Raw genomic sequence first — 14,552 nt, 5'->3', positions numbered from 1 at the left:
TTAACTTCCCATAACAACTTTAACTATTTATGTGGAGAATATATTTATTAAACAGCAACTTAAAATCATATTACCAACAAGAAAATGCCATATAAGGCATGTGAGGTTGTGTGGCTGCTCAGGAAGTAACAATGTGCCTAATTATTTGGATTAAACTGTCACATAGTTGCTAGCTCCCTTGAGAAAAATTTTCTACATTTTTAAAAACATTTTAGATAGATGAGGTAATAGTTCAAAACATTCCTCTCCAATAAGTTATATGGTAACTACAATATAGGCTATAGAGGGTATAACAATTCCATTCCTTGTAGTGGGCATCAGTAATGTAATTATCTCTCCTGCTAACATTCATCTTATAAAAATGGCATTATCTATAAAGATTTCAAACAAACATTTAACAAAAAAAAAACCTCAATGTCATCAACTGTCACAGATAGAACAGCAAAAAAACCAAAAAACAGCCAAACCCACAAACAAATAAACAAAACCCACCCCAAATAATCTGTAATTTAGCTAAACTATTATAATTTATAGAAAAAAAAATATTAAACTATCATTTCTCTGTTAACACAACCTGTGTGTTCCACTTCCTGAAAGAGTGGGGAAGTATCTCACATAAGAAATCTGTCTTGTATGAATATTATACAACCTTGCCAAGACAGCCTAAAAAATAGTGTTAGAATAGAATAAACCAGGTTGGAAGAGACCTTCAAGATCATGATGTCCAACCTATCACATGTTGGTTTTGCTTGGTTTAAAAACCAAACAAACAAAACTAAACAAAACAAATCCTTAACACTTTATTTGCTGCATCATGTTATACTTCAAACAGGAGAAGGAGAATACTTCTGGCAGTTTGGGCTCATTATAACATATATGTAACAATTTTACCAGCTTTCTGTTGTTTCTGTTTATGAAGATTTCGTGTGTATGGCCTAGACAAAACAAATAAAATGACACAGCCACACTCTGAGAAGCTCACAGATTAAGTATCTGATCCTGTAAATCCAGACAGAAAATCCTTACCAAAAATCATTGTCACATAACGTGAATCACAGCCTGTGAGCCTCAGGATTTTTTAAATTAGTAGTTGCAATGAAAAATGTGGCTTAACAACTCCATCTTGATAGTTTACACCCAAGTATCTAAGCCTCCTATCTGATGTCACCTTTAGTTTGTGAAGGTCAAGAGCAGAAAGTGCACAGGAATCAAGTTTGTAATTAATTGTCATTGTGTCTGTCTCTAAGGTAAAACGTTAACTTGTTTTCTGTTTTACAGGCATTTTGCATTCATTTCCCAGTTGCTACCTAGCATCAACTAGTCAGTTTTGGGGGATTGACTATTTTGGAAATTAGAGGGAAAGAAAGCACACTGGGCTGTGCACTTTGCAAAAGCAGCTTAAGCTCCTAATTTAGGCATCAAAATGATGAAAATTTAGAAAAATAATTGCATATGTACAGTGTAAAATTGAACTCTCAGGGGGAAAAAAACAAACTCTGTTTTTAGAAAAATCAAGAATGTTGAGGCTTCACTGAAAGCCATTACAAAATCATTAACTTCCGCAGAGCTTTTTCTTCAAAGTCCAGTCCCACTGACCACTGCAGTTGTATTGATTCCTCTTGTACAATAAAGACAGAAAAATCTGATCCAAATGCATTAGTGATCGTCAGTAAGATGACTCAATAGTCTGAATAGGATACTGTCCACAGGAAAAGATAATACACAAATCTCAAGACAGGTAAGGAAATAAAGAGAGAAGAGAATATTTAATATTACTAACAGCCAGCTTTTCTTACTATGGCAATTGACAAAACCAAACAGAACTACGTAATTTAAAAACACAAGAAGAAAAAGAAAAGTCAACAGGAGGAAGAAATAATTTCACTGCATCTTCTTCAAGGGGAACTGACTGACCTTGCTCTCTACACTTTGAGTCAGCAGAACTAGTGCCTAAAATACCTTCAAAGCCAATGGAAACTATTTGATTGGGGTAAAGGGGAGCAGGGAAACCACTGACTATTAACATTTTAAAATCCAGTCTTAATCTCAAAAGATCAAAGGTGTTTCATGCCTTGAAAAACAAATGGCTTTAAAAGGAGATAACTTTTCAAATTGTTATAAAAATAGTCCTACCAGCTTCTGTTCTTGAGTTCAGTAAGAGATTTTTAATCAGAAATGCCGCATTAAACTTTTATCTTTTTATTTCTTATATATTTATTTTATCTTTTTATTTATCTTTTTATTATCTATTTATACCTTTAATTCCCTAAACTGAATTTCTACTCATTGTTTAATAGCTTTTTTAAGTGTAAACTTGTATTACTCAAAACAGTATACTGACCTTCTACATTTAACTCAGAGATTGCCATCTATACAGAAGTAAATAACAGGAAAAAAGAAGTTAAATTAAGTTTAAAATACCATACCTGTGTTATGGCCAAGTCTTTCGTTGGAGTGCTGCGTAAGGTCAATCGTCCTGTCAATTTGAAAGATTTTTAAGTCTTCATCATCTAAGGCAATATCTCCCCAAAAGACAGCTTTAAATAAAAAAGAGCTCAATTTAATTAAAGAATTTATTTAGACATTAAAACCAATCTGAAGACTATAATGCCATGTTGCAACCCTTGGGAAAATATATGACAAATGTATTTGATTAATAATCTATATTCTTATAGAAAGACAACTGTCTAGCAAAAATTGAGTAATTTATTTCAGTATTCTCCTAAACCCTTAGAGTGTTTTTAAAACTTTTTACACATTGCCTAAAATAAGTCATTTATACATAATATCAATCTATTTAAAAATTTTCAGCATATGTATTTGTTTTGGGTTTTTTTCTGTGAGTACAACAATGCAGAAAAGACAATGGAACATGACAACATCTGAACTTTGAAGTCAAAAACATATAGTATTGAGAAAATGAAACCTTTGCATTTTCTAACATCTGCCTCAAAATTAGTTCTCATAATGTTGTAATAATTTTCTATTTTACATTGTTTGCCTCACAGAAGTAATGTTGATCTGTTTTCTTCCAAATTGAGTGGGGAAAAAAGATATTTATTTTTCATTTTCTTCTTGGTTTCTTTGCATGCTTTCCTCTTAAGTTGATCTCATTATTAAGATTCTTTTAAATACTTTGCTTTTCAAAGCTCCAGTTTCTCTTCTGATTAACCTTTATCTGGCCTTCTTGGTGGGTTTCTTCTCTCTCTTCCTGTTCTCTTTCCAGCTCTCACAGTCTTTTTGTCTTTGACTCATCTTTCCTAAACTTCTATCACAAACCAGTGAACCAAGTTATAGGCCCACTTGCAAGAATTTGGGATCTATAACTTGAGTCTTTCTTCTCTGCCTGTTTTTGCTGAGATTTTATCCTGAGATCTCCATGCCAATGCAAACTTCTCATTAAAGCTGAACTCCAAAGGCCACATCCTCAACTGCTGTGAATGAAGTCAACAGAGCATATACCAATTAACGTGAGCTGAAGTGGTAGTTATCTTTAGCAAAATTCCTCCTTTTCCCTATCTGCCTCTGTCCATAGCTCTATTATTTTTCCCCTCAGAGTCACAAAACCCCAGGGTTCAAGCTTGGAATCATCAACTCTTTCTCGTCTTTCCCCCATCCAGAAAGGCATGACTAACTCTGCCTGGTTGCTCATTATACTATTAGTTCCACAACAAATTCTCATCATCTTTCTGTCCAAGGTCTATCACCAAATAATTTTTCCTGGTCTACTTCCATTCAAACTGACCCTAAATATTATTGTTAAACAGTATTCATTTTCTCTGTCTGTTCTTCATATTATTTTGTGGAAACTATCAGATAATAGCCTTGGTAGTTTTCTGTTGCTGCAAAAGTTAGCCTTATTTATTGGTTCTCATACTCCTTAGTATTTCATCAAACCCATATAAACCAAATAAACCTTAAGCAAAAAGACACATATTTCTAAAGACATTGCATTACATTTTCCAATCTCCATTACTTTTATTGAACACAAGGCAACTAGGAGAAACCACACTGAAGATGCCTTTGCCTTTGGTCTACTTGTCAACTACCTTTCAAAAAGAAAATAACAGATCATCTACAGTGTTCCAAAATGTAAATGAAACTTTTGACGTAAATAACATAATCTACAGTCATTTTTTTACTTAAATATGGATGTTTCTGGGTATATCACGTTTACACAAAAATATGTTTCTAACAAATCACAAGTATTTGAGATTGCTTCTAAAACTGTTCAGTTACTTCTAACACATTTGGGAACACCCTTCTTCCAAGTATCATTCTTTCCTTATATTCGCATTCGGCACATTGAGGACATCCTTCTCTGGGTAGCCTGCTCTCACCAGTAACTGTTGTTATGACCAGGTCAAGAGACAGAGCTAGTGGCAGCTCTAAAGGCTTTTCTCTTACACTTTTAGAAAAAAGTTCTCAAAATGTTCAGGGTTTTGAACAGTAAGAGGTGAAAGTCAGTGGTCTCCATCTGACTCAGGTTAAATATTTATTGTAACTTTTATAAACACTGTCCAGAGATTTCTTTTGGATGTTGTTCATAACAGAGGTCACTGTATAAGGAGAGTGAAAGAATGCAGACTTTCATAAATGGAACAGAAACTGGTAAGAGGAAGAAACTATTAACATTTTGGTCTATAAAGACATGATGTGTCCCAATAGAGATCACACAGGTTTTCCACATCAGACTCGAGGAAATTCTAAAGCTTCATTTCCTGGTAATATTGAAAATTAACAAAAGGACAGCTCTGAACACTAGATGATACACAAAAATAACTCACTGACAGAAACATACTAGCATTAACTTTGGTTTCAGCGTGTAACACCAATATACAAATACAAAGATGCAAGGCAAATCAAACTTCAGAGAAATAATGAAGTAGAAAAATTAATTGGTGGAAAATATTTCCCCCTAGTCTTCATTCTGATTAGTTAAACATCTGGACTGCTAGCTAGTTTTTGATTAGCAACCAAGGACAAAGTTTAACACAAATGTAACCATGGTAATATAACAAAAAGTGCCAATACAAGTTTGACATAATTGTAAACTGTGTGACCAACAGGAGCTAGGTTCTCTAACATATGAGTTAACCCTGAAGAAAGAAATATATATGATTGCTTGTTTAAAAGTATAATGGAAAGTTTGGAGCTTTCTTTAGGGCATGTTTGTTCCCTCCCCTGCCCCCCTTCCCAATGCAAGGCAATTGTTTTGTTGAAAAAGGCAAGCAAAATGAAAATCAGAAGCCTTGATAGAATTAACTCATTTGAATTCAGCAATTACTAAGTTGTTGCTACTTTACTTTTACTGAAATAACCATGATTTTCTGAATTGCTTTCAGTGCAACTGTGGAGATGAATACCTAGCAAAGGAAACAACAGCTCACTAGATGCTAATTTCAATATAGTGCTAACAATCAGTAACTGAGACAAAACCTGCTTTATGAAAAAAAAAATATATTTTTTTCAAATAAAATACTAAACAGTAAATATAAATTCTGGCCTGAAGCACCTGAATTATTTAAAAAAAAAAAAAAAAAAAGTAATAAACAAATACCACACCACCAAAAAAACCCAACCAACAACCCGCAAAACAAACACTAAACAATCAAACAAAACCCCACACGCACACACACAAAAACCACCCACCATCCAGGTATTGCCCTCAGCTGTTAACACTATCCATTAACTATTTTTGAATGCTTGTGTAAGTGTCAAACTACTTTGTAAATAGACAAGACTGTATTTTTATCCCCTGCCTTAAAATTTTTATGGCCTGAAACTATCTGAAGAAGTCATTCTGTATACTTCATCATATCATGCACCAGTCTTAATGTTACAGAAAACAAGCAGAGGATTGTTTTGGTATGCAAGGCATGACTTTGCTAAGAGCATGTTAGCATTAAGAGCTTTATTAACTCCCTGTATGGAACTCCTGACAGAATTGACCTGTCCAGCTCTGCTCCTCCCTCATTTTTCACAAGATATGTAATTCTTAAGTTTCATCCAGAAAATCAACAAGAATATGACAATAAATTAAATTTACCATTAAAAAAAAAAAGAACAAAAAAACCCACCAAACTGAACCAAAAGGACGCCAAAATTTTCACAATTATCCAAACAGAAGTTTAATGCACCTCTGCTTATTCCTGGCTGTTTCAGTATTATCTCTTATCCTATATATTCAGTGAACAGGAAACTTGATGCTTACACACAGCTTTTTCATTTAATTTGAAAATACAAGACTGACAATAACCTTTGGAAAAATTTGGTTGAAAATCTGAGACAGCATTAATTACAAAAGTATTTAAAAATCTATTGTGTTGTATATAGGCTCTTTAATGAAAAAGAAAATTGATCTTTTTGTCCAACTTGATAAAAACATATACATCCTCCTATTACACCAAATTCCATACAACTCTTTCTTATATGTTTTATATGGTCACTACATCATGAATTTACACAAATTTGACAAAGACAAATCATTCATCAGTTTCAGAAAGATGAATGTGGAATGATTATGCAGTGTATGTCTTTCTGTAACAATTGAAATTAATTTATGTGGAGATATTAAAACAGAAAATACTCCTCACTAGCAGATGCAGTTTTGTTTTCACATAAGCCAAACCACTCAGCCAAACATCACCTTTGAAAAGGTCTCATTTTATTAAAAGACAAAATGTTGTCATGTAAACAAGCTGTTTGCTATCTATGATCAATCAGCTGACAAGCTGAAAACAGGAAAATAAGTAGGTAGTAAAGGATATCTGCCATACAGATAAAACACACATTAATATTACCACACAATTAATGTGATGGGAAGGGAAAAATAAGATGATCTATAAAGCACAGATCAAGTACAGCATCTACAGCTTCTTTCTACTACTTGTAAGAGGAACAATTATTTCATCATAAATAATTAAGATTCAACTGCAAAGCTCTCTTTGCTAATCTACTCTCTTCCAAGAAGGCTATCACTGCATCAAACACCCAGTGTTCTAACTGAGGGGGCGGGGGAAAAAAAACCGAACAAACACCAAACCACAACACACCAAAACAACACCACAAAACACTGCACTGCTAAGGATAGAAAGTAAATGTTTTTTAAAAAAATCTGAAAAAAAGACATGAATAATGTTTAAAGTATATGCATGCATACACATTTAGCATACAGTTAGGACAAAAAAGGCTTTCATGACTTTCTAGAAAATGGTTGGAAGTCCATGGAACAAGAAAGAAAATACATAGAATACATAGAATACATAGAATACATAGAATAAACCAGGTTGGAAGAGACCTTCAAGATCATCGCGTCCAACCCATCAACCAATCCAACACCGCCCAAGCAACTAACCCACAGCACCAAGTACCCCGTCAAGTCTTCTCCTAAAAACCTCCAGTGATGGCGACTCCACCACCTCCCCAGGCAGCCCATTCCAATGGGCAATCACTCTTTCTGTATAGAACTTTTTTCTAACATCCAGCCTGAATCTCCCCTGGCGCAGCCTGAGACTGTGTCCTCTTGTTCTGGTACTGCTTGCCTGGGAGAAGAGACCAACATCCGTCTGTCTACAACCTCCCTTCAGGTAGTTGTAGAGAGTAATAAGGTCACCCCTGAGTCTCCTCCTCTCCAGGCTAAGCAACCCCAGCTCCCTCAGTCTCTCCTCGTAGGGCTTATGTTCCAAGGGCTGTGATATGTGGTAGGATGGATCATTCTGAGATTTCAAGTATCAATTAGCATGCATGTCTGCAAAATATATACAAGAGGATATGCTTCATAATTGCAGTAACAAAATTATCTACATCAAACTTCCTTCACAAGTTATCCTACAGTTATTAATTTTTAAACCACAAACAACAAACAGATTCTTTTTTTAATTAAAACATATTCCTGATAATATTCATAACAATACTAATAACAAAGTATAAAATGCCACTAAGGTAAGAATGTCAGTGTTTGCCCCTACAGTACAACAGTATAGCAGAAGAAAACTAGCTCTATCTTTGGGTAAGTCAGTAACATCCAGCTACCAAGGACAGCTCTATATGGCCTACACCATCAGAGACCATTACAATCCAGAAACCATTTTAATAACATGATTTGTTCTGATGAGTCTGCTGGCTAGGACATTGCCAGCTCAAGTACAACTTTCCCACATTTGGAAAGAGTGTGAAAATGTGATCAGAGAAATTCTTAGGCTTTCTGAAACTGAGATGCAAACTGTGATCAGCCACACGAGTATTCTCGAGTTCTGCAAGCAGATGCAGAATTGTTCTCTTGTACTGAGCATCACAGAATCACAGAATGTTAGGGGTTGAAAGCAACCTCCATAGATTGAGTCCCCCCAACCCTGCCAAAGTGGGATCACCTAGGGCAGGCTGCACAGGAATGCATCCAGCAGGGTTTTGGAAGTTTCCAGAGAAAGAGCCTCCACAACCTCTCTGGGCAGCTGCATCACCCTTCACCATAAAGAAGAGCCTCCTCATGTTGAGGTGGAACCTTCTATGTCCTAGCTTGTACCCATTGTTCCTTGTCATGTCACTGGGCATCACTGAAGAGACTGGCAGATTCATCTTGACACCCACCCTTCAAATATTTACAAATGCTCATAAGATCCCCTCTTGGCCTTCTTTTCTCCAGACTAAACAGCCCCATGTCTCAGTCATTCTTCATAAGAGAAGATACAAGCAAAAGGATTAAGGTAATATTAGGAGACCTTTTAAAAAGTGAAACCTCACATTTTGGTGTGCTTGTGGGTGTGGAAAAGTATGGGAAGTTTATATTTCATCCCCTACAATGAAGCTACCAAGGAGGGAAAACTAGAACTAACTGCAGGCAAAATTGAAATTTGAAAAGCTACTTTAACATCCTTTGATGGGATGTGGGATGCCCAGTGCTTCAAAAAGCCTGAACAGTAATTCATGCAGCAAGAAGTGCCAAAAAGTGTGTTGGCCCAGGTTCAGAGTAGATATTCATCTAAACCCATATATGCAGCAGTTTCAATTAGCAGCCTTTTCTGTAGCTGAGTCATTAGGCACTTCCCTGCCAGAACACAGCTATGTTCATTATAGCGTATTTTGATGAGTCATTTTGTTCCATACTATCCATCCACAGCTTATGCAACTCCCTCTAACTCTGAATAGAAAAAGGAAAATTTAGTGCCAAATAAGTGAAAATAATTTCACCTCATTACAAGGAAGACAACATATGCTTCCATAATTAACCTGATTTTCTATTTCCAGCAGCTTGGTGGTGGAAAAAAAAGAAAGAAAGAAAGAAAGGAAGGAGAACAAGACAAACCGCAAAAGGTCTTACATGCAACCACAAGCATATGACTGCATGCTTTCCCCTGAACTATCACTGTCCATGAATGCTACCCTCAGCCATAATTGTGTAATAAATTCTCATGCTACCAAACAGAGCTGACAGAAGTTTTAAAAGAAAGTTATGAATTGAAATTGAAGTTAATTTAAACAAACATTTTATAATTATCCAAATCAGTTTGACTTTTTATTGGACAAAAACTATGACCACAAAAGAAGTTAAAGAAAATTTAATATTAAGCAGAAGACTAGGGCAGCCTATTTTCATACACACCAAACCAAGAATTAGCTACTTCATCAATTTCACCATGCAACATTTTCAAATCTGCACATGACTATGAGCAAGTGTTAGTGAAACCCTGTGATTTACTTGAAAAAGCCCACATAGACACACTTGAATAGGGATATAACACCTCTAACTGGCTTCTTCCATATTCTTACTCTCTGTAAAAATAAATTATGTAAAATAGCAAACTCATCGACACTCATACAAATTCTAGCTTTCAAGACTTGCTCCAAAAAGCCACCATTTTCCCTAAGGAATTTATCAATTCCACTTGTATCAAAAAGTAAAATAAAAATAGCAGAATACATTAAATATCTCCAGACTGTACAGGAGTTAAAAATGTATTCCTCCCTTATTTTGAATGTGGCAACTCTTAATAAGAGCTCACGTAGGCATATATAAGTTACCCTGAAACCAGGTAGCTTGTGTTTTGCAGTGATATAGTTTTAATGCAATTTACTCAGATCTTCAAAGATGCAGATTGCCTGTTGACATCATTACCTGCAACTCACCACTATCTCATGTCATCCGCTCTCAGAAATTTCCCATGTTCCCTATGCACAATGCTTCCAGCTTCCTTCCTTCCACCATGTGTTGATATTTACAGGTAGGGTGCTGGCACGATGACATCCTTGTTAGGGCCAAATCACACTTGTGGAGCCCCATCTGTGGTACACAGCATTTAACCATGGCTACTGAAGTTCTTCAGACTCTGCAGGAAGTTATTACCAAACTGACCCAACTGGGACAGAAGAACAACAAGGTATGACCTGACTGTGGACACAAAAACCAGCTGTAGAGCCAAAAGCAAGAGAAAAGAAATAATTGGTGGAGACTCATCCCCCATCCTGTAAAGCCAGCTGGTTTCAGACATCCCTCTGAGGCACACAGCAATCAGATGATAGCACAGATGGGCTACGGGTTAAGTGGCATACAGCACTGAGGCACGTTCCAAGTTTTTCAAAGCAGAACGCATTTCCAATACAAAGCATTACTCTTAATGAAAATGGAGTATTTGTGACACCCTTTATCACAGTAAAATCTTCACTTACCAAGAGCAGCATTTGTAGAGCTCTATCTTGATGAAAAGAGATAGTAATTTGCTAGAGATGTTTCTCCATGACACAGTATAGATCTTGTCCATTTCCTCAGAGCCAACTACAGATTTTACTTTGTTCTTAATTTGAAAGTAGCAACTTTTTCAACTCCATTTTTTTTCCTGTTTCCTTTTTTGAAGGAATTTTCATATTCCCTTAAAATCAGCACCAAAAAAATTTTTAAAAAATCTTCAAGAAAGCAGAGACTATTTCCACAGAAGTTGCCATCTTGGGTAAAAGGTCAAGTTTCACTCCTAGACTTACTGAGCAGTATTTTGAGGCCAGGCTCTTTAACAATGCAACAGCTCACCTGTAAAAGGTTTGGTTCTTGGTTTAACTGTTCAACCTGGCAAGCTTCTGGTTATTTTGAGTAACTTTTATTAATGCAAGGTCATCATCAACAGCACATAGTAACTGGTAAAATCTATTTCTCATGTAATGGGTTAACCACTGAACTGAATGCAAAGGACACTGCTGTAAAGGTGTCCGCACACTATGATGGAAAAATCAAGCTGCTACTCTTAAGAACTTTCCTCATCACTGATCACTGTTTCAGGGCAGATATTGGCAAAACAGATCCACAAATTAATATTCTGAAAGACATTCATAGAATACCAGACAAATTGCTCCACCAACTGTTCACCTGTCCTGATATTAACCTTTTCATTATTAACTCTTGTTGGAAACAAATTTGTCATTCTGAGCATGGCACCTACATGAAACAGCTGTTAGAGCTGAGACAGAGCAGCTGCCACAAGGGCTTCTCAAAGATGCAAGCCTTACACATTTGAACACCAAGAAGACAGAATAGCATCCCCAAATCAAGTGAATTACCAAGATAACTGACACAAGACAAAGGATTAAACTGTTTCATTCTTTGCCATTATGCCCATATTAATCAACCGTAGCTACTTTGTACAGAATTTTGAGTAACATAGCTGATATTTTACAGATTTTTGGTTTTCTCCTACAGCCTGTACTTCAGGTGAAAATAGCTTGTCTAAGTTCACAAACTAAATTATAGTCCGTAAATGAAGTACTGCACCTTTCATAACTTCTTCTGCATAATTACAGGTCTTTTTTTGCTCAGAGCAGATCAAGGTATTTTAAAATTAAAATAATACTTTCATCATCATGATTCAACTGTGCATCACTAGAGCATAGTACTAGTCTCTTAGTCCAAGAAACTGAATTGAATCTCTTCAGCATGGTTGTTGAAGGAAAAATTATTTTCTTGTTTTATTTGGCAGCTTTAATATATTTCTTTCCTTCAAACAAGAAGATAAAAAAGGAGCCAGCAGCTTACATGTATACATTCACCTACACAAACTCATTTGGGGACAGTTTCTGTCTTGATGACTTTGATGCTTTCCATCTTGGAAGTCTCAGAAGGAAGATAACAGCATTAACTGAAGACAGAAAACTGCAGCATCATTATCAAGCCAACCACCAGACACTGCAAATAATGTTTATTGTGTTTCCAAAAATTGTGTAGCTCCTTTGATCTTCATCTCAATGCATATTAGTGTAACCTGGGAAGAGCAAGTGGGGTTTCTATGTTACTAGTTAAAGCTCACTAAAGAGAGCCAGTGAAGGCAGGCACTTTACAAGCTAGGTAGCTGCAAACTAAATCTTTCAAGGACTCTGGAGCTCAGCATCTGCACCTTGACCAGTCAACATGCATGGAAACTCACCACATGACTGTCATACAGAAAGGGTACTAGTAACAAACCAACACCAAGAGGAAGTTGTGGACATAAACGTTCTTGAGCAAAGACCAACAGGACTACAAATCTGGTCTATGCTTCCTCTCCTACCATTAAGAAAAGGTATGCAGGTTCAAGTAGCAGAGATTGAATAAACAAGGAAATCAAATCAAATTAACCAAAATCAACTAAAAGAGTGCTACAAAGCTGAGAAAAGAGGAAGAAAGAATGTGGGTACTAGGAAGACCATTACCATGTAGAAGGCAAACAACAATATAGTATTTAATTTTAACCATCTACTTTGGGGTTTTTGTGGTTTGGTTGTTGTTTGGGGTTTTTTTTTTTGTTGTTGTTGTTGTTTTTGGTTTGGGTTTGCTTTTTTTTAAGAGAAAATTTTTAATCAGGTGGAAGTGCTGGAAAGACCAAGATAATTTCAAACTTGGCCTAAATGTTTGTGTAAATGTCCAATTTCCAGACCTTAAAAAAAAAAACACAACCAAAAAACCAAAACAAAACACCACTACCAAAACCAAACAAATGCAAAACCACATTAATTTCAAACCCATTCACTGGAGGGGCAATACTGAATAGTAAGGAATTCAGAAAATAAAATCCTTTTCAAGGATGAAGAACAAAAATAATAGGACACTTGGAATGCACCTAAATAGACTACTAAGTATATAAGGCAAACCAGTTTTGGTCACAACTGCAACATCTTAGCCTTTCAGTGACAGAGTAAGTCTGCTATGAAGTAGAAGTAGCCAAGGGACTCAGTAATAACTGAGATAACTCCCTTAGTAATTTTGTTGTACTATGACATTAACAGGCTACATATTTGTACAGTAACATCAAAGATCACCTAGTTCCAACCTTCCTGACATGGGCAGGGACACCCTCCACTAGATCAGGTTGCCCAGAGCCACATCCAGCCTGGTGTTAAAAGCTTCCAGGGACGGGGTTTCCAACACCACCGTGGGCAACTGTTCCAGTGTCTCACCACCTTCACAGTGAAAAAGTTCTTCCTGACATTAAATCTACCTTCTTCTAGCTTGGATCTATTTGGCCTAGTCCTATTACTACCTGACACCCTAAAAAGTCCCTCACCAGATTTCTTGTAGGCCCCCTTAAGATATAGCAAGGCCACAATTAGGTCCTCCTTGGAGCCTTCTCTTCTCCAAAGTGAATAGTCCCAACTCTCTCAGTCTGTCCTCATAGGAGAGGTGCTCCAGCTCTCTGATCATCCTCATGGCCCTTCTCTGGACATGTTCCAGCATATCCATATCTTTCTTGCAATAGGGGTTCCAAAACATCTTGCATTAATGTTGTAGTGTAGCATCACAGATCTATGTGGAAATCTCTTTCTGAATCTTTTTCTCATCTCCAGAAAATGAAAAAGTGTATTTAATTTTCTCACAGACAAATTCCCAAGTAGGCTACAGTAGTACCTCTAAACCAGAAAATCCCTCAATAATCATTAAATGCAACCAAAGATTTATACAGAAAACCACATGACACGGAAAGGAAAGTGAATATCTGAAGGATTATCTGGCATTCAGGATCAAGGTTCTCACCATACCATGAAAAAAATGTTGCTTCATTTGCACTGCCCTAAATTTAAACATGGTGAATTATTTAACCGTATATAAATAAACCCTTATTTAGGCTTCAGAAGTGATTTCCATTTTCAGCTGCAGCTTCCTGTTTCAGTCATTTTTTGTCATGAACATCACTTAAGTCACTCCATCTCATTTTTTAGCATATCATTCTGAGACCCAGCTCTGTGGAACACATAAGGGAAGGGATTGAATAGATCTTAATAAAGCTTCTTTTGGCAGTATTCCTGTGCTTGATACACAAGTTGTGGGTGTTGGACCAACATAATTCTATATTCCAGTCCACATGTTCAACAGATGTCTTCTACCACATACTCTTGTTACTAGAGTATAAATTCTAGTCAATACAGCTAAAAAGTTGAAGCACAATGTTTAAGCTTGCAGCATCACATTTATTTAACAGGCTTTTTTGTGTTTGTTGTTTTTTTTTTTCCCAGTATTTGTAATTTAAGGGGGGCGGGGGGGGGGGGGGGGGGAGTTGTTTCTTTTGGCTTTTTGTTTAGGGGTTTTTTTTGTTGGTTTG

The 14,552-nt window shown here is 36.2% G+C and overlaps 1 protein-coding gene across 1 annotated transcript in view; it reads right to left on the bottom strand.

The window, feature by feature from the left end:
* Positions 1–14,552, bottom strand: part of TLL1 (tolloid like 1) — a 124,555-nt gene that overhangs the window by 66,198 nt on the left and 43,805 nt on the right. Inside the window, exon 2 of the mRNA XM_009904561.2 lies at positions 2,427–2,537. Coding sequence (XP_009902863.1) covers positions 2,427–2,537 — 111 coding nt within the window. The remainder of the gene's footprint in view (positions 1–2,426; positions 2,538–14,552) is intronic.

Source organism: Dryobates pubescens, chromosome 1 (assembly GCF_014839835.1).
Source record: "Dryobates pubescens isolate bDryPub1 chromosome 1, bDryPub1.pri, whole genome shotgun sequence".
Lineage (NCBI taxonomy): Eukaryota > Metazoa > Chordata > Aves > Piciformes > Picidae > Dryobates > Dryobates pubescens.
This window is presented reverse-complemented; position numbering and strand designations above follow the sequence as displayed.